The sequence below is a fragment of the Oncorhynchus mykiss genome, chromosome 19 (assembly GCF_013265735.2).
Source record: "Oncorhynchus mykiss isolate Arlee chromosome 19, USDA_OmykA_1.1, whole genome shotgun sequence".
NCBI classification, from domain to species: domain Eukaryota; kingdom Metazoa; phylum Chordata; class Actinopteri; order Salmoniformes; family Salmonidae; genus Oncorhynchus; species Oncorhynchus mykiss.
This window is the reverse complement of record NC_048583.1, coordinates 40,175,245-40,201,159: the sequence shown is the minus strand read 5'-3', so window position 1 is coordinate 40,201,159 and position 25,915 is coordinate 40,175,245. Positions and strand designations below refer to the sequence as shown.

The 25,915-nt window shown below is 43.4% G+C and overlaps 1 protein-coding gene across 1 annotated transcript in view; it reads left to right on the top strand.

The window, feature by feature from the left end:
* Window positions 1-6,891: 6,891 nt before the first annotated feature.
* The window catches only part of kcnh5b (potassium voltage-gated channel, subfamily H (eag-related), member 5b), an 82,553-nt gene continuing 63,529 nt past the window's right edge, over window positions 6,892-25,915 (top strand). The window contains exons 1-2 of the mRNA XM_021574250.2: window positions 6,892-7,214; window positions 8,487-8,610. Coding sequence (XP_021429925.1) covers window positions 7,142-7,214; window positions 8,487-8,610 — 197 coding nt within the window. The 5' untranslated portion in view covers window positions 6,892-7,141. The remainder of the gene's footprint in view (window positions 7,215-8,486; window positions 8,611-25,915) is intronic.

The window sequence follows — 25,915 nt, the reverse complement described above, 5'->3', positions numbered from 1 at the left end:
TGACCTGTGTGGAAGGTGGGTGTAATGTTGACCTGGCGCGCACACACCATCACACTCAGACTAGTCACTAGTGTATTGTCCTTGGGTAACCACTGAATGTTTTGTTGGAGATAGCTGGTAGGCAAAGTTTTACGAGGACAATGGAGCTTTACTTTTTAGGTTTTCTGCCAAGATCATCCCAAAGGAAAATGCATGTGTGGTGTTTTCATCTACAGGTAAGATATTATCTGTCCAGTGTTCTGTATGAAAATGAGAATAACAAATTATTATATAGGAGCAACCTTTCTCTATTGTCAATTTTTCTGGGGAGTTTTTTAGGCAGTCTGATTGGTTTAGCTTTATTTCGGTTTGATTCTACTTTTATTTAGGGTATTTCTACTGTGTGTCTGGCAGTGTTTATCTTTTCCACCGCTATCGAGGCAGAGCTCACCTTTTTTTAAAGTCTTAGTCCCTAGTTCTGACTGCTCTGAAAGGGCCAAGCGGCGCCGCTGACGCTGTGATTGTGATCTGCTCTAAGTGTGGCTCTTGTTTTTCTACTTCCTGTCATTTTGACTGTTCCTAACAATGTTCAACATGGGAACTGGATTCTCTTGGCTTAATCTGCCTGGAATTAGATGGATTCTAGTAGGATTTGGCAGCTGTAGACGGAGAGGACTGTTTTGGCTTAATAACCAGGGACAGTGCATTGTCAAAGCCCTGCTCCCATGTTTGGGCACGAGGTAATGCCCTGGGAAACAGTAGCAGGCCAATTAGGAAAGGAAGGGTAACAACGCTTTATCTCATTACCATCACCCAACGGGCACACATCCGGTCCAATGCAGCCATTTTTATTTCAATATCAAATCATTTCTGGTAAATAAGTAAGTACCTTATTGTGATTGTTTTCAATTAAAATTGTCAAAAATGAACAAAAACTGATTCTTACAAAGACCAATTCCTCAAGCAAGAATTTAGCTTGGACTGTCTGGGAGTGATCTGAGTAGGGAGGCTGTTATTGGCAGAGGTTTGGAACTCCTGGTGATGTCACCAGGCTGTCCAAAACTCCATCCCTCCAAAACAGGCAGAAATTTCAGACGGTCTTTTCAAAAAGCTCTTACACTTAAAGGGCATTATCATTTTCACAATTTCACAGAATTATTCCAACAGTGTGGAAACATAAAACACATAAATAACACAGTAAAATCACGTTCTGACTGCACTGGGCCTTTATAGACTGCCACCTTTTTCTTATTTTGTCAAAGCAATTACTGGAAGTCATTTCCACTTCTCAACCCTTGAGTGCACACTTGGCCTGAACTGGGGTGAGGCTGTGACACACTGAGGGCATTGTCATAATTAATTATAGTGCTGATAATTCAGATTACTGATTTTCCCCCTCTTTCTACACACCCAGCTCATTATTACTCTGTCTTGCTCATCAGATGCATGCATCAATGCCCTCTCCTGCAGGCTGTAGGGCAGCACCCTCATAAATGAATAAAAACAGAGTAGACTAAAAGCATTATATTGTTTACTTCAAACATCCCTTCCTGAGGTTGTTTAACTGGTGATTGTATCTCATTGTTGACTTTTGGAACTCTGCCTTTGTTTCCTACAACTATAGATGAGTTTAAATCAGGCAACATCAGCACAGACCTGCGGTGGTGTGTCTTCACCAGGAGGGGGAGTCCCTACTTTACACAGACTCAGGTATGCCAGGTGTCACTCAGAGCCTGTTCAGCCCAAGTGGCAGAGAGAGGTAGACGGAGCTCAGACACGGATAGGTTGAGGGTTTTCCCTGAGAGTCATATTTCCATGGATTCACTCACCTTCCGAGACAAGGGGGAGGACATTTCTGCCTATAAACAACAAGGTGTAAGTAAGAGCTAACCTTTTTCTGATGTTCTGTTTGAGCTTTCTGTGTTTCTGCCGTCACTCAGCCCTCCCTCTCTTTGCTTAAGCATTACTGGCCCAGTGTATCTATATCATACTATAGGATCTCCATGAGTAACGTATGTAGCCTATTATAATCCCATTCATCCCTTATTGTTCTCACTTCTCAGCTAATCTATGTCTTCTGCTGTAATGCATGTAGAAGGACAATAAGTCAAATATTTAAATCCACATTAATATTCAGTGTAGAGGTATTATGGGAATCTAATGCCATTGATTTCACACTGGGCAGTATATCAATCAAATGTATTTATAAAGCCATTTTAAAATCAGCAGATGCCACAAAGTGCTTATACGGAAACCCAGCCTAAAACCCCAATCAGCAAGCAATGCAGATGTAGAAGCATGGATATCATGTCTGGGAAATAAAATCTGTTTTTGTAAAGGTTTGAAAGTAACAAACCTGTTGGTTTATTTGTGTTTCAAACCATTGTGAAGGTCCTCAGATAATGCAACATAACAACCCCTTACCGTCTGTGTCCAGGCTTTGTTTCATAATATCTGGTGTTTTAAACTCATCTTCATACAGGAGGTTCAGATTATATCTTTGCCTTTTTGTTTTCTCAATAATAAGAAAAACAATGCATGATGCGCAATCACCACCCACTTGGGTACCAGAAACAATACAGAGGACCTCCGCGCGCCACACCTTCCTACTGCTTATCCATGAGGTAAGTAGTGTCGGGAAACCCAATAAACTACTGCTTGTGCAGGAAGGGCCACGATGTGCTGTAAAACTACTCAGTGTTTACAGAAGTCGCACCGTTACCATGACAAAACCATGTTAAGAAAAACAAGAGCTGCTTTTGTCTACAGTCACTGTTGGGTTTGGCTGAGTCTAGAACGTTGTGGCCTAACTCAACTGCAATACCCCCCAGTAAAGAGACTATCTGCACTATTTTCAAAGATACATATTTTATGTTCCTGGCAGATTTATACACAAACGGAGTCAAACAAGGGATGAAAAGTGTCAAGGCCCGCAGTAGAGACATTACGTTTCTCTGTTCGATCCTTTGATGTTAACATCATCCCATTGCATTTGATGTCAGGTATCCCAGGGACTCTCAGGAGATGGAATCAATTTCCATTCATCACAAAATGTAGTTGATAACATGCGTTCAATCAGCGAGGTGGTCTGAATGGCTTGCTCTTTTAACTTCATCCCTTAAGCATATCATATTCACGTAGTTTCCTCTCTATGGGCGCAGATGGAATTTATATCTGATATGTTCTCATCAACAGAAAAATATTTCACCCTTCCTTTACTACCAATTAACCTTGTGCAGAATGCCAGTCACCTATTATGGTCAATGGGCACAGCTAAATAATACACCTTTATCACGTTTGCTAAACAACCTATGGGCTCACCTAGGCAATAATTATCTTGCTCTCTTCTCGGTAATGGGAATACATCTTGTGATGTACTGTATTTAAATGAAGGTTTACTCTTTTCCCCTCCACTTGACTCACAGCAAAAGATACACCGCCGACCCTCCCCACCGCAAAGCAGCTGAAGGCCTGTCATCGGAACCGGCATCATAGCATCTGGCTCTGAGGATCATCGTCCCTTCCCAAACTATTTTAATAAACGTTCATACTTTCATTTTGTCTTTGTTGTTCATTCAGTTAGCCTGTCATGGTTTGAACTGATGTTAAACATGTAGAGGTGGTTATTGGATACTGTCTGCTTAGTAGAGGTGAGGGGAATTATGTGTTAAGTAGGTCATAATTTACATGTAGTAAATGTTATTCTAGTATTTGTAAGGTGGTAACTGTATAATTGATGTGTGTACATAGCTCTGAAAGGAATGCTGTGAAGTTGTAGGACCTAACCAGGCCAGTGGAAGTCACAGTGCTCCTGTGGCTTCTTTATTAAACATCTAATTTTGCATCTGATTGGTTCCTCAAAATAAATATTTCATGACAGTAAATGCACAGTGCAGATTGCCTGTCAGAATATGCTAAATGTTCTCTCCCCCCAATTTACCTTACTACCTAACCAAGGAGCCAGTTATTCAATTGTTTTTCCTAGGGAAAAGGAAGGTGCTGGTAATTTCTCACTTAACTCACCACCAGTGGTTGAAGGAATACGCACCACAAAACACCTCCCACCCTGCCCCATACAGCTCTGTTTTCATTTTATGCTGATGATATCTTTCCTTTGAAGACTGTAGGCTGCACAGTATGTGACAAAAGGTGTGATTCATATTGCATCTTCTAGATCAAACTTGTGCTCATCGTGACTACTGGCATATGCTTATGCTGCTGTTTCACTGACAGTCTTCAGAGTCTCGTTCCCTAGCAGCCCTAGCACATGATCCCCAGAGTACGCCTCTATGTTGTGGGGTGGAGTTTGACTCAATTAAAGCTGCTACATCATGACTCCAATCAATTAATCAATTATGTATTGCATTCTGACTGGCACAGGGAAGCATGTAAGTCTTTAATACAGACCCACAGACTAGCAGTGTAATTAGCACTAACGAGAAGACATGATATTTGGCAGGTTGCGCTCAAGTAGCACATCCAGTGACAGCTTGCAGCTCAATCTGAACGTTCTCGTTTGTAGTCCTATCGAAGTAGTGATGTTTGCAATTGCAGCTGAAGGAAACACGTTTGAAATGCCATGAACTGTGATGTTATACAAGGAGCAACGAGCTGCGGTATCTGGCATACACACACTTTACATCGAGGAAGCAGAGACATGGGTCATCTGTACACATTGTGTTTGGAGCACATCTCTTACTGACTAATGCAGCAATTTAGTCCCATTCAGACTCCTTGAGGGCATAAATGGCAATACTACAGAGAGAATAGCAAAGTTACACTGTCTGATCAATTTACTACACCTACTTTCTGAACTGTTCAGGGAAACCGTTGCATCTTGGGACGTGGGCATTGACTTCTCAATTGAATTGTTTTTCATAGTCTATTTTAGCTTTGATGGAGCTGCTGGCATTCCAGTAGAATGAAGCAGAAGGGGCCTTGATATCCAATCCTCCTTTTAGCCCAGAAAGGACCATCGAGGGGACCATGAAACATCTTAATTAATTCTCAGATCAATGAGGAAGAATGGAGACAGATTTCACCAGATGTGCTGCATTGATTAGGGGAGAAGTTTGATATTTTTTCCCAGTCCCCAAACGAGGCATCAATGTCATCTGCTTTTTGTTTTAATTTGCCTGTGACATTTACAGCTTGAATAATACAATCGAGGGAATCTTGAATCTCTCACACCTGGAAGGGATTTCTAGAACAATGTTTCTCACATAATTCACATCTTCCTGACTGTGGTCGGATAACTTTGTGCTTTGTGTGCAGCTTCCTCCTGGGGAGGGCAATGATAAGTCCAGAAATAAATTTGTTAGGCACAAGCAGTACACTGATGTATGCCTTGTTGTTGTGTGAGTGGACTTTCAACGATTTTTTTTTACTCTTCACACTGAACAATGAGAGTCCTGTTAAATGCTGATTGGGTGTAATTGGTGGTTAGTGAGGCATGGTAATTAGTGTGATTACAGTAATCAAGTCCCTGCAGAGATGTCCAAGTGCCTGACACGTGCCTCTGCGCTCTCCCCAGCTTTTTCAATTCCGTTCACTGTAATGAACATTTATCAAGAAAGTGTTACATCGGAGTCAAGAGGTAGAGTTGAATAAATAGTGCATATTCGGTAATTCAGGATTTTCCTTGTTTCTCCTGACAGGTTCTTACTGTCTTGCTTATATCCTACAGTGACGTTTGGGCTCTTCTCCACCTCAATCCCATGTCAATGTCTCAGAGCCACTCAGAATTGACCGAGAGCTGTCTATGCAGCATGTTCAGCTGCATGGTGGTGGCACACATTTCATTTCTGAGTAATAGGGTTGAGGAGATGATCCATTCCTGTACGACTGCCTGCCTGTGAACAGGATCCTAGGTCTATTAGTATTACAACTCAGGAAGGCAGCTGTCCAACCTGCACTGTCACATATGTCTGATACTCTGTGATGCAAGTGGGCCAATTAGAGACGTCCTGTGGGAACACTTGGCAGTGCACACACTCCCACCCCTACCCGCTTCCTCACACATATTTATTTGGATATCTCTTCTGAAGTGCTTCTGCTTCTGACATTCTGTTTGACAGATTGAAGATATTTAGGCATCTGCTGTTGAACAGACAGGGAATTTCTATGAAGATGTATATAGCCTTTACAGCCTATAATAGAATGAAAAAATTGGCATAAACCGTTGTTTAGTTTGCCCTGTATGTATTGTATATACAGCCTGAGCCATATTGAAAGACCAACCTGCGTCATGGCATGAAAAACAGAAACAAAACACTGTCACACTGACTATCACAAGTGACAGTCCATACAGTGCAGGTCCCTTATGCAACACCTGTTACAGTTATGTGTTTCTTGGTGGGGGACTCAGTTCCCCTGGGTCCTATTACCAAGAACCAATTGGGGACTCAGTAGATACAAGACTTCTATTGTGTTTTCTGCATTCACTGGAGATGACTCACCGTTTAAAAGCAGTCTGCTCAGTCAACACAATCCAATGTCTCTTAGATCATCTTCATAAAATCTAAGTTGTTTACACTGTATTGTCTGGGCTCCCAAGTGGCACAGCGGTCTAAGGCACTGCATCTCAGTTCTAGAGGCATCAACCAGCCGTGATTGGGAGTCCCAAAGGGCGGCGCACAATTGACCCAGCTTTGTCCGGGTTTGGCCGGGGTAAGCTGTCATTGTAAATAAGAATTTCTTCCTAACTGACTTGCTTAGTTAAATACAAAAAAAAAATATTTTTTGTCTATTTCCCCTATTTAACGTTCTCGACATGGAGGCACATTGTTTTGTGGATATGTTGCAGTAATTGTTTGAAAAAGTGTCAGTGCGTCAGTGAAAATAGTTCGCCAAAAAGCAAGTAGGTAAACCGTTTCCCCCTGCATACTGGTAAACCTAGATGTACACCACAGAGATCCCCCGACGCCTGTATTAAGGAGCGTGTTGTGTGTGGTGATACGCATGCGTTATCACACCCCGGGAGCCTGCAGAATGCAGCGCTTCCGAGGCGCGCGTCTTTGCCACAGTGCGCTCTCAGCAGAGGAAAGCGCAGTGTTACAATGAGCTTCTCCATCCCACCGGTTAATACCCACTCACACTGCCGTCCTCCGATAAGCAGCATCAAAATCGCCCACCACTCTCACAACCACCGCCTGGCCCCAGGATGCCCGGGGGAAAGAGAGGGCTTGTGGCACCGCAGAATACTTTTCTGGAAAACATTGTCCGGCGCTCAAGTGGTAAGCAATGTCCCCGTTCGTGGGTTTCCATAACAGACAGCTTTAAATAGTTTGGATGATTGTCTTCCTTTTTTTGTTCAAAATATAATTCTAGTCTATTCATAGTCTAATCATTGTTTTTTATATGACTTGCCTTTATTGTTAAAATTATCTGGTAGTTTGTTTACAAAGTTTATTCGATGACGTCATGCCAAGGCGATTTGGTGTTCATCATGGTAGTGCAAAGGCTGCTGAATTGGATATACTGCCAGTCATGTTGCACGGAAATTATATTTCATTAAGGTCAATATAAAATATATTTATTTTCAGATATTATGTATATTGTTTTAGTGATTATTTGTAAGTTCATTTGTAGGCTATATCAAAAATAGATAACAATAGCTTAATTTGCAATCCATTTAGCAATCATTAGACTACTCTCTTATATTTATTTGTCTGTTTGTGGTGTGTGTATATCACTTCTTGGCAAAGTGTTAGGCTATAGGCTTTATACATTTGCAGTAAAAATAATCAGGATGCAGTAAAACATTTGTCGTTACTTAAAGGGGCAATCTGCAATTGCTACATGCATTTTGGGATTTATAAATTAATGATATGTACTCATTGATTCTTAAAGAATATAACTTATAAATGCCGCATGAGCTTAGTTCAACTGTTGTACCCCATCACAACCCAAAATATAAGCTTGTTTTACTCCAATATTTCTAAACAAAGTAAATGTAAACAAACATTTACAAAGTAAATGTAGCCTCAAAACATGGTTAAAACTATAATTATGAAATCATGGATGATCAGTCCTTGCATGCTTAGCTCTATCTATAAATTGTTATTTCTCTCCCAGTTTCTGTGCATAGAAATGTGATGATCCATATTGTGCTATTAACAACCTGAGAAATTAATCACTCTTGTCTATCAGCGAAAAGCCAGTAAATCTGCAGCAGCTGAGGCATAGAATCCCTAATGCAGAGGCTGGTGTGGACTTGGCAGCAGAGTTAAGACATATGTGCTGTAAACTCTCCCTCTCTGATTACATTATGGTTGTTGTTGTGGACGTAGAACAAGCTACTGAGTGTAGTGTCATAATTATATGGACCACAAAAGAGCGAGACATTTGATGGACACGTCATCACTGTGTTAGGCTTCGTTGTGTGGGGTCACTCTCATCACGCATCGCCAATGGGTTGTGACAGACCATCTGAGTGTTTGCAGACATTTTACACCAGAACCCTCCCCACTCACCTCACACCTGTTTACTTCGACCTTTCCTCACAGAGACCAGCTTCCTCCTGGGGAACGCCCAGATCGTGGAGTGGCCTGTAGTCTACAGTAATGACGGATTCTGCAAGCTCTCTGGGTTCCACAGGGCTGAGGTTATGCAAAAAAGCAGCACTTGCAGGTAAGGATGGTTATTGTATGGTAATATAGTAATACTTTTATTTTGCACCATTGTATGTGTACTGTATCTGCCGTTATAGATGACCTCTAAACCACTGTAGAATGCTTTGAAAAGTGCCTTCATTAAAGTGAAGTAAGTCAGTTTATTGCCTGAGCTGTCTGAACATCACATTGCAAGACACTCACTGAATCTGGTGTTCCACTAGTACTGAATGAGTCCATGTACTGCCTGCTGCTTATAGAAAGAGTTTCAAATGGAACAAATGACTGTTGCAAAGGGGAACCAGTCGGTCCGCCCAAGGCGAGGCCATCTTTAAAATACAACTCCAAAAGCTTCACTTGAGGTTTTCCTAGCCTTCGACAAGGGCTAAGGGCTTGTTAATTAAGCCTGGGGCAAAAGTTGTCCTTAACATGTGATTCTATGGGAGTGGAGGAGCATTGGCCTTAAAGGGTAGGTAGCATAAATGTAACCACATGTAACATGGATTTTCAGGCCCTCGAGAGTGGCGCAGTGGTCTAAGGCACTGCTTCACAGTGCTACAGACCCGGTGTCATTCCCGGGCTGTGTCACAACCGGGCTGTGTCACAACCGGCTGTGATCGGGAGTCCCATAGGGTGGCGCACAATTGACCCAGCATCATACGGGTTAGGGGAGGGTTAGGTCATTTATTTGGCTCATCGCGCTCTAGCGACTCCTTGCGTCGGGCCAGGGGCCTGCAGGGGGAAAAGTGTTTCCTCCGACACATTGGTGCGGCTGGCTTCCGGGTTAAGCTGCAGGTGTTAAGAGGCGCTGTTTGGCGGATCATGTTTCAGAGGACGCATGACTTGACCTTCACCTCTGAGCCTGTTAGGGAGTTGTAGCAATGAGACAAGGCCGAAAAAGGGGGTAACATTTTTTATAATAATTTAAAAAAAGAATTTGCATCAAAAGTCCCAGCGCAAAGTTACACCTCACTTTCCCCCCCTTTCTAGTTATTACATAAAACTGATCCGAATGATGAAGAATGTCTAAATCAGTCTGGAAAAAACATTTGTGGGGTGTGATGTAATATGGAGGTCCTGGCAAGCCAGCCTATTCCCTATAATGTAAACTCCAACATAAACAACTTTGTTTGCACTCTACAGCCAACTTACAAGCAAATACTGTACGAATACATTGTTACAAGTCAGCTTGTAAGATTGCTAGCCAACTAGCCTGCTAACATTAGCCCTACTAGACTTCTAACATTATCCGTACCAGCCTGCTAACATTAGCCCTACTAGCTTTCTAACATTATCCCTACCAGCCAGCTAACATTAGCCCTACTAGCTTTCTAACGTTATCCCTACCAGCCAGCTAACATTAGCCCTACTAGCTTTCTAACGTTATCTCTACCAGCCTGCTAACATTAGCCCTACTAGCTTTCTAACATTATCCCTACCAGCCAGCTAACATTAGCCCTACTAGCTTTCTAACGTTATCCCTCCAGCCTGCTAACATTAGCCCTACTAGCTTTCTAACGTTATCCCTACCAGCCTGCTAACATTAGCCCTACTAGCTTTCTAACGTTATCCCTCCAGCCTGCTAACATTAGCCCTACTAGCTTTCTAACGTTATCCCTACCAGCCTGCTAACATTAGCCCTACTAGCTTTCTAACATTATCCCTACCAGCCAGCTAACATTAGCCCTACTAGCTTTCTAACTTTATCCCTACCAGCCTGCTAACATTAGCCCTACTAGCTTTCTAACGTTATCCCTACCAGCCTGCTAACGTTACATTAGCACTTCATGAGTCAGTAAGTTGCCATCAACACCTAGCTCACAGCTACATTAAAGTAAAACCAATGTTTTTGAAATACATAACCACAGCTAACCAGTTATCAGAGAATTGTAAGGGAGTGTGTACGCTTATTACTATGAAATTATTAACAGGGCTATAAATCAGCATGAAACTATAAAATAGTTACAATTATAACTACGATCAACTTATGGGCAATTAAGTTCTCAAAATGACAGGCAATGTATCCTTGGAGACAGTAAATATCTTTACAAAACAAATATATCTTTGTTTGCAAGTGCATCGGTGATGTTGTACCCACGGTGACTATTAAAACCTTCCCCAACCAGACACCGTGGATTGGTTGAACTGACAGCATGAGCCACTGCTTTTAATCATGGCAAGGTGACCGGAAACATGACCGAATACAAACAGTGTAGCTATTCCTTCCGCAAGGCAATCAAACAAGCTAAGTGTCAATATAGAGAGAAAGTAGAGTCACAATTCAACGGTTCAGACACAGGACATGTGACAGGGTCTACAGTCAATCACGGATTACAAAAATAAAACCATCCTCATCGCGGACACAGATGTCTTGCTCCCAGACAAACTTAACAACTTCTTTGCTCACTTTGAGGACAGTACAGTGCCACTGACACGGCCCGCTACCAAAACCTGCGGGCTCTCCTTCACCGCAACCAATGTGAGTAAAACATTTAAATGTGATAACCCTCGCAAGGCTGCCAGCCCAGACGGCAACCCTAGCCGCGTCCTCAGAGCATGCGCAGACCAGCTGGCTGGTGTGTTTACTAACATATTCAATCAATCCCTATCCCAGTCTGCTGTTCTCAAAACATGCTTCAAGAGGGCCACCATTGTTCCTGTTCCCAAGAAAGCTATCGTCCCGTAGCGCTCCCTTCCGTCCTCATGAAGTGCTTTGAGAGTCTAGTCAAGGATCATATCACCTCCACCCTACCTGACACACTAGACCCACTCCAATTTGCTTACCGCCCCAATAGGTCCACAGACAACGCAATCACACTGCACACTGCCCTAACCCGTCTGGACAAGAGGAATACCAATGTAAAAATGCTGTTAATCAATTACAGCTCAGCATTTAACACCATAGTACCCTCCAAACTCGTCATCAAGCTCGAGACCCTGGGTCTCGAACCCCGCCCTGTGAAATTGGGGCGTGGACTTTCTGACGGGCTGCCCCCAGGTGGTGAGGGTAGGAAACAACATCTCCACCCGCTGATCCTCAGCACTGGAGCTCCACAAGGGTCCGTTCTCAGCCCTCTCCTGTACTCCCTGTTCACCCATGACTGCGTGGCCATGCATGCCTCCAACTCAGTCATCAAGTTTGCAGACGACACTACAGTGGTAGGCTTAATTACCATCAACGACGAGACGACCTACAGGGAGGAGGTGAGGGCCCTCAGAGTGTGGTGTTAGGAAAATAACCTCACAGTCAACGTCAACAAAACAAAGGAAATTATTGATGACTTCAGGAAACAGCAGAGGGAGCACCCCCCCCCCCCCTATCCACATCGACAGGACAATAGTGGAGAAGGTGGAAAGTTTTAAGTTCCTCAGCGTACATATCACGGACAAACTGAAATGGTCCACCCACACAGACAGCGTGGTGAAGAAGGCGCAACTGCGCCTCTTCAACCTCAGGAGGCCTAGAAATTTGGCTTGTCACCAAAAACACTCACAAACTTTTCCAGATGCACAATCGAGAGAATCCTGTCGGGCTGTATCACCGCCTGGTACGGCAACTGCTCCGTCCAGAACCGTAAGGCTCTCCAGAGGGTAGTGAGGTCTGTACAACGCATCACCGGGGGCAAACTACCTGCCCTCCAGGACATCTACACCACCCGAGGTCACAGGAATGCCAGAAAGATCATCAAGGACAACAACCACCCAAACCACTGCCTGTTCACCCTGCTATCACCAAGAAGGCGATGTCAGTACAGGTGCATCAAAGCAGGGGCCGAGAGACTGAAAAACAGCTTCTATCTCAAGGCCATCAAGAATGTTAAACAGCCATCCCTAACATTGAGTGGCTGCTGCCAACATACTGACTCAAATCTCTAGCCACTTTAATAATTAAGAAGTGGATGTAATAAATATTTCACTAGTAACTTTAAACAATGCCACTTTACATTTGGCTCATCGCGCCCCAGCGAGTCCTTGTGGCGGGCCGGGAGCCTGCAGGCTGACTTCGGTCCTTAGTGGAAGGGTGTTTCCTTCCACACATTGGTGCAGCTGGCTTCCCGGTTAAGCCAGCGGGTGTTAAGAAGCGCGGCATGTCGAGTCATGTTTTGGAGGACACATGACTTGACCTTCACCTCTCCCGAGCCAGTTGGGGAGTTGCAGTGATGAGACAAGATCAGAAATCACAAAATGTATTACATTGGATTATGTTGGAGACTTCCATTGTGGGTTATGCATGGATGACCAAGCTGTTTGCTACTGGTTTAAACAGACAGCTCGGTGCATTCGGGGTGTCAATACTTCTTACAAAAACAAGTAGTGATGTTCTGTTCTGTTAGACAGGTAACTCTTTATCCACAATATAGCATGGGCATGTGAAGCCATAACACATACGTTTTTCCAGCAGCAGACTATGATTGATCATGTCAAAAGCCGCACTGAAGTCTAACGAAACAGCCCCCACAATCTTTTCATCATCAATTTCTCTCAACCAATCATCAGTCATAACCTCACAGTCAGGGTAGCCTAGTGGTTAGAGTGTTGGACTAGTAACTGTAAGGTTGCAAGTTCAAACTCCCGAGCTGACAAGGTACAAATCTGTCGTTCTGCCCCTGAACCCACTGTTCCTAGGCTGTCATTGAAAATAAGAATTTGTTCTTAATTGACTTGCCTAGTTAAATAAAGGTTTAACACTTTTCAAAATTGTGTTAGTGCTGTGCATATTGAATGTCGTTCCCTATAAGCATGCTGAAAGTCTGTTGTCAATTTGTTAACTGTAAAATAGCATTCATTGTATCTGGTCAAAAAAAAGGTTTGGGACAGGCTGATTCGTTGGCTATTTGATTAACTTAGGCCAGGGCAATTGTTCACACACATTCCGAAACTATTCAGACTTCTAAAAACCTGGTTTTGCTTTGCCATTATTGGGTATTGTGTGTAGATATATGAGGGGGAAAAAACTATTGAATCCATTTTAGAATAAGGCTGTAACATAACATAATGTGGAAAAATTCAAAGGGTCTGAATACTTTCCAAATGCACTGTATTGTTCACATAAATGGAGGTCACTTTGTACACTCTCATGACATCTTCCACTGCATGTGTGAAGATTGTGATTGCACAGATCAAATCAACATTTATTTGTCACGTAGTCCAAATACAACAGGTAAAGTGAAATGATTACTTACAGGCCAACCAGGCCTAACCAATAGTGCGGAAAAAAGGTGTGTGTATGTAGGTAAGTAAAGAAATAAAACAACAGTAAAAAGACATTTGAAAATAACAGTAGCAAGGCTATATACAGACACTGGTTGTTCAGGCTTATTTAGGTAGTATGTACATGTAGGTATGGTTAAAGTGACTGCAAATATGATGAACAGAGAGTAGCAGTAGCGTAAAAAGAGTGGTTGGCGGGTGGTGGGACACAATGCAGATAGCCCGGTTAGCCAATGTGCGGGAGCACTGGTTGGTCTGGCCAATTGAGGTAGTATGTACATGAATGCAGAGTTAAAGTGACTATGCATATATGATAAACAGAGAGTAGCAGCAGCGTAAAAGAGGGGTTGGGGGGGGGGGGGGGGCACACAATGCAAATAGTCAGGGTAACCATTTGGTTACCTGTTCAGGAGTCTTATGGCTTGGGGGTAAAACTGTTGAGAAGCCTTTTTGTCCTAGACTTGGCACTCCGGTACTGCTTGCCATTCGGTAGTAGAGAGAACAGTCTATGACTGGGGTGGCTGGGGTCTTTGACAATTGTTAGGGCCTTCCTCTGAACCGCCTGGTGTAGAGGTCCAGGATGGTATGCAGCTTTGCCCCAGTGATGTACTTGGCTGTACGCTCTACCCTCTGAAGTGCCTCAGAGGCCGAGCAATTGCCGTACCAGTCAGGATGCTCTCGATGTTGCAGTTGTAGAACATTTTGAGGATCTCAGGACCATTGCCAAATCTTTTTAGTTTCCTGAGGGGGAATAGACATTGTCGTGATCTCTTCACGACTGTCTTGGTGTGTTTGGACCTTTCTAGTTTGTTGTTGATGTGGACAGCAAGGAACTTGAAGCTCTCAACCTGCTCCACTACAGCCCCGTCGATGAGAATGGGGGCGTGCTCGGTGCTCCTTTTCCTGTAGTCCACAATCATCTCCTTAGTCTTGGTTACGTTGAGGGATAGGTTGTTATGCTGGCACCACCCGGCCAGGTCTCTGACCTCCTCCCTAAAGGCTGTCTCGTCGTTGTCGGTGATCAGGTCTATCACTGTTGTGTCGTCTGCAAACTTAATGATGGTGTTGGAGTCGTGCCTGGCCATGCAGTCGTGGGTGAACAGGGAGTACAGGAGGGGACTGAGCATGCACCCCTGGGGAGCTCCAGTGTTGAGGATCAGCGTGGCAGATGTGTTGCTACCTACCCTCACCACCTGGGGGCAGCCTGTCAGGAAGTACAGGATCCAGTTGCAGAGGCAGGTGTTTAGCCCTAGGTTCCTTAGCTTAGTGATGAGCTTTGAGGGTACTATGGTGTTGAACACTGAGCTGTAGTCAATGAATAGCATTCTCACATAGGTGTTCCTTTTGTCCAGTTGCGAAAGGGCAGTGTGGAGTGCAATAGAGATGGCATCATCTGTGGATCTGTTTGGACGTTATGTAAATTGGAGTGGGTCTAGGGTTTCTGGGATAATGGTGTTGATGTGAGCCATTACCAGCCTTTCAAAGCACTTCATGGCTACAGATGTGAGTGCTACGGGTCTGTAGTCATTTAGGCAGGTTGCCTTTGTGTTCTTGGCCACAGGGACTATGGTAGTCTGCTTGAAACTCAATCAGGGACATGTTTAAAATGTCAGTGAAGACACCTGCCAGCTGGTCAGCACATGCCTGGAGCACATGTCCTGGTAATCCGTCTGGCCCCGCAGCCTTGTGTATGTTGACCTGTTTTAAGGTCTTACTCACGTCGGCTACGGAGAGCGTGATCACACAGTCATCCGGAACAGCTGATGCTCTCATGCATGCCTCAGTGTTGCTTGCCTCGAAGCGAGCATATAAGTGATTTAGCTCGTCTGGTAGGCTCGTGTCACTGGGCAGCTCACGGCTGTGCTTCCCTTTGTAGTCTGTAATAGTTTGCAAGCCCTGCCACAACCAACAAGCGTTGGAGCCGGTGTAGTATGATTCAATCTTAGCCCTGTATTGACGCTTTGCCTGTTTAACGGTTCGTCGCAGGGCATAGCGGGATTTCTTGTAAACTTCCGGGTTAGAGTCCCGCACCTTGTAAGCGGCAGCTCTACCCTTTAGCTCAGTGCGAATGTTGCCTGTAATCTATGGCTTCTGGTTGAGGTATGTACGTACAGTCACGGTGGGAACGACGTCCTCGATGCACTTATTGATAAAGCCAGTGACTGATGTGGTGTATTCCTCAATGTCATCGGAAGAATCCCGGAACATGTTCCAGTCTGTGATAGCAAAACAGTCCTGTAGTTTAGCATCTGCTTCATCTGACCACTTTTTTATAGACCGAGTCACTGGTGCTTCCTGCTTACATTTTTACTTGTAAGCAGGAATCAGGAGGATAGAGTTGTGGTCGGATTTACCAAATGGAGGGCGAGGGAGACCCTTTGTACGCGTCTCTGTGTGTGGAGTACAGGTGATCTAGAATTTTTTGGTTGCACATTTAACATGTTGATAGAGATTTGGTAGAACTGATTTAAGTTTCCCTGCATTAAAGTCTCCAGCCACTAGGAGCGCCGCCTCTGGGTGAGTGATTTCCTGTTTGCTTATTTCCTTATACAGCTGACTGAGTGTGGTCTTAGTGCCAGCATCTGTTTGTGGTGGTAAATAAACAGCCTGCAACTTTTCACAATATACTCTACTTCAGGCAAGCAAAATCTAGAGACTTCCTTAGATTTTGTAGACAAGCTGTTGTTTACAAATATGCACAGACCTCCCCCCCTCGTCTTACTGGATTGTGCTGTTCTATCCTGCCGGGGCAGCATATATCCCGCTAGCTGAATATCCATGTCGTCATTCAGCCACGATTCCGTGAAACATAGGACATTACAGTTTTTGATGCCCCATTGGTAGGATATTCGTGATCGTACCTCATCTAATTTATTGTCCAATGATTGCAAGTTGGCAAGTAATATTGACGGTAACAGCAACTTTCCTACTCGCCTTCTGCGTGTACGGACGGACGAGGCATCCGGCTCTTCATCCTCTGTACCTGCGTCGCTTCCTCTTGCGAATAACTGGGATGTCGGCCCTGCCGGGTGTTTGGAGAATATCATGTGAGTCTTGCTTGTTGTTGAAAAAATCTTTGTCTAATCTGAGGTGAGTGATCGCTGTCCTGATATCCAGAAGCTCTTTTCTGCCATAGATACGGTTGCAGAAACATTATGTACAAAATAAGTTACAAATAACGCAACATCCCCCCCCCCCCCCCCCCAGCCATTTCTTCCGGCGTCATTTTAGCGATATCAAATAGCATCCCTTTTGTGGATACATTTTTGGTAATAACTGTACACACACATCTCAACACATTTAACCATGTGATTTTCAGTCTGTTTACACTGTTTGCTTGAGGAAATAAGAGAGGTTGAGGCAATTGTGTCGCAGTGTATTGTGCAGAAGTACCTTGGCTGAGTCATCATCATCAAAACTCTTCATCAGAATCCTGCTCTGTCCATGTCTCCAGCAAAAGTTAGAGTGCCCTTTGGTTCAAACCTGCCACCCCTGTTGCTAATAGTAGAAGCTTTGATGAAGACTAGAGGCACAGATAGAACAATGAGACAGATATTTCACCAAGATGTATAAATGTGAAGCATCCGCTTGGCGTTTCCACTTACTACCAAATATGGTGGTGAGAAGAAGCCTAGTGGCTGGCAGTTGGAGAAGATGGAACGATATGGATTTTGGCTGACATTCTGCAAATGTTCTCATCGATGATCTCAATACAGTCTTCTGTTCCCAAAAGTAGAATCTGTTATGAACAGAGTGGACTACGTTTTGTAGAATTTTTACACTTTGCCAAAGTTTCCATAAATTGCTTGTTTAGAAGGAGTACAAGGGCAAATTTAGTTATTGCACACGTGCACTTCAGAGTAGGTGTTCCCTACGGAAATATGCAAATAAATGCTAGAACGTGCCAATAGGATCTCGCTAGCTCGTGCTTGGCTCTGCCCCCCTCCTTGCTTGTTCTGCCCACTATGACCAATTTGTTCCTATTGGAAACGACAGGCTGTGGTCTTTCTTGGGTTAGTTATAAACATCTTTGCTAGAGGTGTGAGATGAGCAAAAGAGAAGGCCGACTCCTGCTGTGAGCTTGCTGTGAGTGGTCCTCCATCTTCCTTTGGCCAGTGAAGAGAGGGAATCCTTGTGTATTGTTATTGTGGTTGACATCTGGCCTGGATGTGTTCATTTGACGCTTCTCTACAGAACTGTATTTGCAGTTAACGTTATCTTAGCCAGCAAACTAGCCAGCCAGAAACCATTATAAAAATGAAGACCAGCGAGCACAGGCATTAACCCACAGAACATGACTAAATCAAAACCCGCCAACAGATTAAACAAAACAAAAAAAGCTAAGACAGAGTGGAGACTTACATATTGACGGCTGTGGCCCATCATGGCAAGGACTGTAGGCTGAGTTAGCTACAAAACAAAGAGAGAGCCAGCGAGAGAGAGGCACTTCTGGTGTGATAAGTCTAGCTAGCTTTTTAGCCAGCTAACTAGTCTTGCCAGCTAGCATATCCCTGCAGAGGAAACTTTCACCAGATATGAAATGTCAAGATGTCTTACAAAAGCAGCGACTCCGAGCATAGCAGAAACTGTGTTTCCTCTGGGCCTGACCATTTTGGAAAATCTGATGAAGATGAGGTGGTGGCAGAGCAGGCAGCTGAGGCAGGGATCACTTTCGCGTTTCGATTTGACCCAGATGCATGGCACAGAGAGCTTGCTGGTGCTGAACTTGTCGTGCGCGATGCGGCTCCACGTGTAGGGAATGTTGATTGGTAATATGGCTAGCTAGTTTGCTACTGAGAAGTTTGCTACACCCTATAATATCACTTATTTTGTTACTACTAGTGGGTGATATAATGCAACATTCTGACTTCCCCACAATCTACTTGGATGTCAATGTGCTGCTCACAGCCTACAATTCCTATCGGCAGGACCACACCCAGGATGCTGACACCGAGTCCATACTCAACACGAGTTAGCTAATCTTTAAATAAAATCCTCATTTGAATGCAATCAAATTATGTTACACCACTCCCCCTACCAATAGTAATAAACTTTTCCCCTTTATTTTTAGAAAGTTCAGACAGTCAGTTGATCAGCTGGATTTGGAGCTATCTGGGGCGGTACAACCGTGTGCAGTCAATGGGATAAGAAATAGGTTCACAAAATGAGGAGAACATGCCCTACACAAGCTTCAAGTGCCCCCCACTTGGGGCTCCCGAGTGGCGCAGCAGAAATCAGCTTAGGGCTAGAAGCAGGTGTGTTGATGGCAGCGTGACATTAGAAGGCTGATGTTGGACTGAGGTGGTAATCAGGTTCCTAGAGAAAGAGACAGGGAGAAAGATAGAAAAAATAATTACGAAGTTACTCAAACATTTAGACTTTGAATCAACTCCCCATCAAGTAACTGATGCAAGCAGTAAAATTAGATTTAAAAAAACACCTTATGGAACAGAGGGGACTGTGAAGCAACACAAACATAGACACACACACAATAGCATATGTACTATACACATGGATTTAATACTGTAGATATGTGGTAGTGGTGGAGTAGGGGCCTGAGGGCACATAGTGTGTTGTGAAATCTGTGAATGTATTGTAAAGTTTTAAAAATGGTATAAACTGCCTTAATATACAAATATTACGACACCGTATTTTACCAATGAGATAACAACAATACTTGCTGCATGAGTACTGTCTCGAGTCATTCCAGAGCAGGCTGGAGAAGCTGAGGCACGAGGAGAGCCACCCGCATATAGAAAAAGCCCATTATATAATCCCTCATTGCCTGGTCCTTCATGGGATGCTGAAACTGGCTACAGAGTGGTGGAGGTGATTTCAGGATCCTGGTGTCTGACTCGTCCTCCGGGAGTAGGGGGGGACAAACCACAGCTTCCACTATTTTGGCAGCATAGTCTGTAAAGACACAAATAATAACAGGCATTTCAACATTTATATAATTTGACCTAATTGTATATCCAAAATTCTTGGCCCTTGGGAAGGAGAGGGAGTACCTCAGCAGGTTGTCTTTTCTCACTGCCTGCATCCGTCCGCTGTTCTCATTGTAATGCAAGGCTGGGGCGGCAGGTAGACTAGTGGTTAGAGCGTTGGACTAGTAACCGAAAAGTTGCAAGATCGAATCCCCAAGCTGACAAGGTAAAAATCTGTCATTCTGCCCCTGAACAAGGCACTGTACCTAGGCCATCATACTAATAAGAATTTGTTCTTAACTGACTTGCCTAGTTAAATAAAGGTTAAACATTTTTAAAAAAGACTGCAAGATCTAAAACAAAAAGGATAAAAAATTCCATGAGAGCACCAACCCAAAGTTGGGTTCCAATTGAGAGACACAAACAATGGAAAGGGTTTTGATACACTTGACTGTAATAATGACAATTTCAGTAGTATTGCTTTACCAACACTGCATGCATTCCCTCGTGGGAGAAGGTAGCGCTTCGACAGGAAATGCAGCATCAGAGAGTGGTACTCCTAGCCCTGATTTCTGGTAGTCAGTGGATCGTTGCGAGATGTCCTTCAGGATCAAGGCTCCATGTAGAATCTTCTCCAAACCCATTGAGGTCCCAGAGTCTGGAATTTGATTTAAAAACAGAATGAACAGAATGAATATTGTAAGATTGGCTGTTCTGTAAAAATGCATGTACTACATGCAGGATATGTACACTGACTTAGTTCCAGCCACTCCTTTGTTCGTTCCTCTGCTTGCAGTGGTGTATGATGACACAAAGGCATGAGTGGCATCAGTAGGTTGGTATGCTGGTTCTGTATGTGGTACAGTGTAACATTTCCATTTTGGCACAATCATTTCCCTGCTTTCTTCAAGGGTCACATGACCAGTAGGGGTGGTTGATAGTGGAGTTCCGCCACTGCCCAACATCAGCACACCCTCTCGAGTGGTGTCAATTGTCTTGTGTAGAGCTAATCACAGTAGAAAATGGGTAATACAAATGTACACATGGATGAGTAGAATAGTCGTACCCACTTATACAGTATAATGACACAAAGTTAAATATTTCTTACATTTAGCCAAATATCAAAGCGATGCTTTGTATCTGGCATGTTCTCCCAGATCCATTTAACGATCTGTCTGTTTGGGTCAGTGATGAGGGTTCCAACCACCAGCTCAGCACTGCTTAGTCCTCTTCAACTCCTCCAGATCACACCACGTGGCACTCTTCACCTCATTGCTCTTAGATACAAACAAAAAATAAATGCACTTAAATGCACAATGCAATTAAGCAAATCAGCTTTGACACATCAATGTAACAAATTGTTGCATGATTTTACAGTATAACAATAGACAACATACGGTGCATTCGGAAAGTATTCAGACCCCTTGACATTTTCCACATTTTTGTTACGTTACAGCCTTATTGTAAAATGGATTACATTGTTTTTTCCCCCTCATTAATCTACACACAATACCCTATAATGACAAATCAAAAACAAGTTTAGAAATGTTTGCAAATGTATTACAAATAAAAAAAACAGAAATATGACATTTACAGTACTCAGTTCTTTGATGAAGCACCATTGGCATTGATTACAGCCTTGGGTCTTCTTGGGTATTCAGAGACTTGTCCCGAAGCCTCTCCTGCGTAGTCTTGGCTCGGTGCTTAGGGTCGTTGTCCTGTTGGAAGGTGAACCTTTGCCCCAGTCTGAGGCCCTGAGCGCTCTGGAGCAGGTTTTCATCAAGGATCTCTCTATACTTTGCTCTGTTCATCTTTTCCTTGATCCTGACTAGTCTCCCAGTCCCTGACTCTGAAAAACAACCCCGCAACATGATGCTGCCATGACCATGCTTCACCGTAGGGATGGTGCCAGGTTTCCTCCTGACGTGCCGCTTGGCGTTCAGGCCATAGAGTTCAATCTTGCTTTCATCAGACCAGAGAATCTTGTTTCTCATAGTCTGAGAGTCTACAGGTGCCTTTTTGCAAACTCCAGTGGGCTGTCATGTGCCTTTTACTGAGGAGTGGTTTCCGTCTGGCCACTCTACCATAAAGAGCTGATTGGTGGAGTGCTGCAGAGATGGTTGTCCTTCTGGAAGTTTCTCCCATCTCCACAGAGGAAATCTGGAGCTCTTTCAAAGTGACCATTGGGTTCTTGGTCACCTCACTGAACAAGACCCTTCTCCACCAATTGCTCAATTTGGCCGGGCGGCCAGCTCTAGGAAGAGTCTTGGGGGTTCCAAACTTTTTCCATTTACGAATGATGGAGGCCACTATGTTCTTGGAGCCCTTAAATGCTGCAGATATACCCTTCCACAGATCTGTGCCTTGACACAATCCTGTCTCTGCGCTCTAAGGACAATTCCTTCCACTTGGTTTGGCTTGGTTTTTGCTTTGACATGCACTGTCAAATGTGGGACCTTATAGACAGGTGTGTGCCTTTTCGAAATGATGTCTAATCAATTGAATTTACCACAGGTGGACTCCAATCAAGTTGTAGAAACATCTCAAGGATGATCAATTGCACCTGAGCTCAATTTCGAGTCTCATAGCAAAGGGTTTAACCTCTCTGGGATATGTGGGATGCTCTAGCCGGATGAAATGCATGCCCAAATTCAACTGCCTGCTACTCATCCCCAGAGGATATGTCTGATGGGAAGCTAGCATCCCACCTGGCCAAGAGCCAGGGAAATGCAGAGCGCCAAATTCAAATAAATTACTATAAAAATCAAACTTTCATTAAATCACACATGCAAGATAGCAAATTAAATCTACACTTGTGAATCCAGCCAACATGTCAGATTTTTTATCTGAGGATAGCACCTCCGTAAACAAAGAGAGAAAAGCATATTTCAACCCTGCAGGCGTGACACAAAACGCAGAAATAAAAATATAATTCATGCCTTTGACAAGCTTCTTTTGTTGGCACTCCAATATGACCCATAAACATCACAAATGGTCCTTTTGTTCGATTAATTCCGTCGATATATATCCAAAATGTTCATTTATTTGGCGCGTTTGATCCAGAAAAACACTGGTTCCAACTTGAGCAACTTGATTACAAAATATCTCAAAAGTTACCTGTAAACTTTGCCAAAACATTTCAAACTACTTTTGTAATACAACTTTAGGTATTTTTTAACGTAACTAATCGATAAAATTAAGACGGGATGATCTTAGTTCAATACAGGAGTAAAATAAACTGTAGCATGCTTTCTGGTCACGCGCCTCTATCTAATAGTACACTTCACGTGACCCTCGTTCAAGATGGCCGTACTTCTTCATTACACAAAGGAAAAACCTCAACCAATTTCTAAAGACTGTTGACATTCAGTGGAAGCGATAGGAAAGTGACCTAAAAAAAATATATTCTGAATGGTTTGCCCTCGGGGTTTCGTCTGCTAAATAAGTTCTGTTATACTCACAGACATGATTAAAACAGTTTTAGAAACTTCAGAGTGTTTTCTATCCAAATCTACTAATAATATGCATATCCTATCTTCTGGGGATGAGTAGCAGGCAGTTGAATTTGGGCATGCATTTCATCCGGGCGTAAAAATACTGCCCTCTGTCACCAAGAAGTTAAATACTTATGTAAATAAGGTATTTCTGTTTTTTTGATAGATTTTTAAATGTGTCTAAAAACTTGTTTTCGCTTTGCCATTATGGGGTATTGTGCGTAGATTGTGCGTAGATTGATGAAGGGGAAAAAATATTTAATACATTTTAGAATAAGGCTGTAACGTAGAAAAATGTGGAAAAAGTCAAGGGGTCTGAATACTTTCCGAATGCTCTGTAAATGTATTACATTTACAGAGCCCTCTTAGGGCTAGGGGGCAGTGTTCGGAAGTTCGGATGAATGACGTGCCCAAAGTAAACTGTCTGTTACTCAGGCCCAGAATCTAGGATATGCATATAATTGGTAGCATTGGATAGAAAACCCTCTGAGGTTTCTAAAACTGTTAACATAATGTCTGTGAGTATAACATAACTGATATGGCAGGCGAAAACCAGAGGAATCTTTTTTGAGGTCACAGGCCATTTCAATGCTAGTCTATGGAATATACAAACAAATAGCTCCCAGATTGCAGTTCCTATGGCTTCCACTAGATGTCAACAGTCTTTAGAAAGGGTTTCAGGCTTGTTTTCTGAAAAACTAACGGGTAATTGTAGTTTTTCCCAAGGTGTCTCTCATTAGAAAAGCAGTCTTGTTGCGCGTGTGAATGAGGTGCGCGCTCTTCGTTATTCATCTTCCCTATTGAACATACTATTCTCCGTCTTAAATTTGATCGTTTATTTAGATATTAGAGTACCTGAGGATTAACTAGAAACATCGTTTGACTTGTTTGGATGAACTTTACTGGTAACTTTTTGGATTCGTTTGTATGCATGTTGAAAGAGTGGATTACTGAATCAAGCGCGCCAACTAAACAGATATTTTTGGGATAGAAAGAAGGACTTTATCGAACAGAACAACCATTCATTGTGTAGCTGGGACACTTGGGATTGCAAACAGAGGAAGATCTTCAAAGGTAAGTGATTTATTTGATTGCTATTTGGGATTTTGTGACGCCTGTGCTGATTTGAAAAAGTATTTTGATGTGGGGCGCTGTCCTCAGATAATCGCATGGTATGCTTTCGCCGTAAAGCCTTATTCAAATCTGATAACGCGGTTGAATTAACAAGAGGTTAAACTTTTAAATGATGTAAGACAATTGTATGTTTATGAATGTTTAATATTACAATTTTGTCATTTGAATTTGGCGCGCTCCAGCTTCACCGGATGTTGTCGATATTGATCCTGATAGTGGGATCTGTGCGCTACGAGGTTTTAACAATTTATATATTCAGGATCTTGTTGATTCTCTTTTCAACATCAGTGAATGTCCCAAACTTTGCAGAGTGGCCAGACTATCACTCCGGTACTATCACTCCATATGCTGCCAAGAACAGATCTCCACCCATTTCTTTGAGGATTTCGATGGTGCCACTCTGCTCGACATCCCATGTCCTGAAGACTGCTGGCTCAAGGTGGCTATGCTGGTGACAGAAGAATGTGCTGCAATGAATGGTGGCCACTCCCATCATGCAAAGCATTCGGAGGACATTGGTCGGCATACAACTTGACACCAAAATGTCAGCAAAAATGAGAAGATTGCTTGCTGGCACCCTCCCAATCATAGGCTGGCTGGATCATTCTCTCACATGGTTGCGCGAACTGCAGATCTGCGTGATGTTGAGCGCTGTTCGTCTGGCTGTTGACGTAGTCTCTGGAATCTCCACACCAAACACAGACATGGAAAAGCTTCATCAGTTGGGACTGGAAGACATAACAAGTATTTCCTCATCCAGACTGGCTGAAGCTTCAGGCTCCCTGAGAGTGAATAAAATACATGTCAGACCTTATTAGAATGGCAGACATTTTTAAGGAGGCTGTAGGGCAAACCAAGTTGTGTTCACAATTTACAATATGCACGTCACTACTCACCCAATGATCACATCTTCCTCTTCCTCAGCTTTTATTCTAATCAATTGTATTGACAGCTGTTTCACAATAACTGCCTGGTCATGACGTGAGGTGAGAACTATAAATGTGACATATGAGAAGACAAAACAACATATCAAATCCAAAGTAACTAGGGCAGACATATAAGATGATGACACACCAATGCATCTAGTATGTGGCATTACAAATGACACCTGTGTGCCTTTATGACACATTCCAGTTACATGCTAGCATGGCCAGTAGCTAACGTTCGCCTGCTGGAACTAGCTAAGTACACCGGTTGTCCATATGACGTTGACAAATAGTACATTGTGGATAGTTCAGAAGTTTACATACACTTAGGTTGGAGTCATTTAAAACTCGTTTTTTTTTGTTTGAATTTTTACCCCTTTTTCTCCCCAATTTCGTAGTATCCAATTGTGTAGTAGCTACTATCTTGTCTCATCGCTACAACTCCCGTACGGGCTCGGGAGAGACGAAGGTTGAAAGTCATGCGTCCTCCGATACACAACCAACCAAGCCACTGCTTCTTTAACACAGCGCACATCCAACCCGGAAGCCAGCCGCACCAATGCGCCGGAGGAAACACCGTGCACCTGGCCACCTTGGCTAGCGTACACTGCGCCCAGCCCGCCACAGGAGTC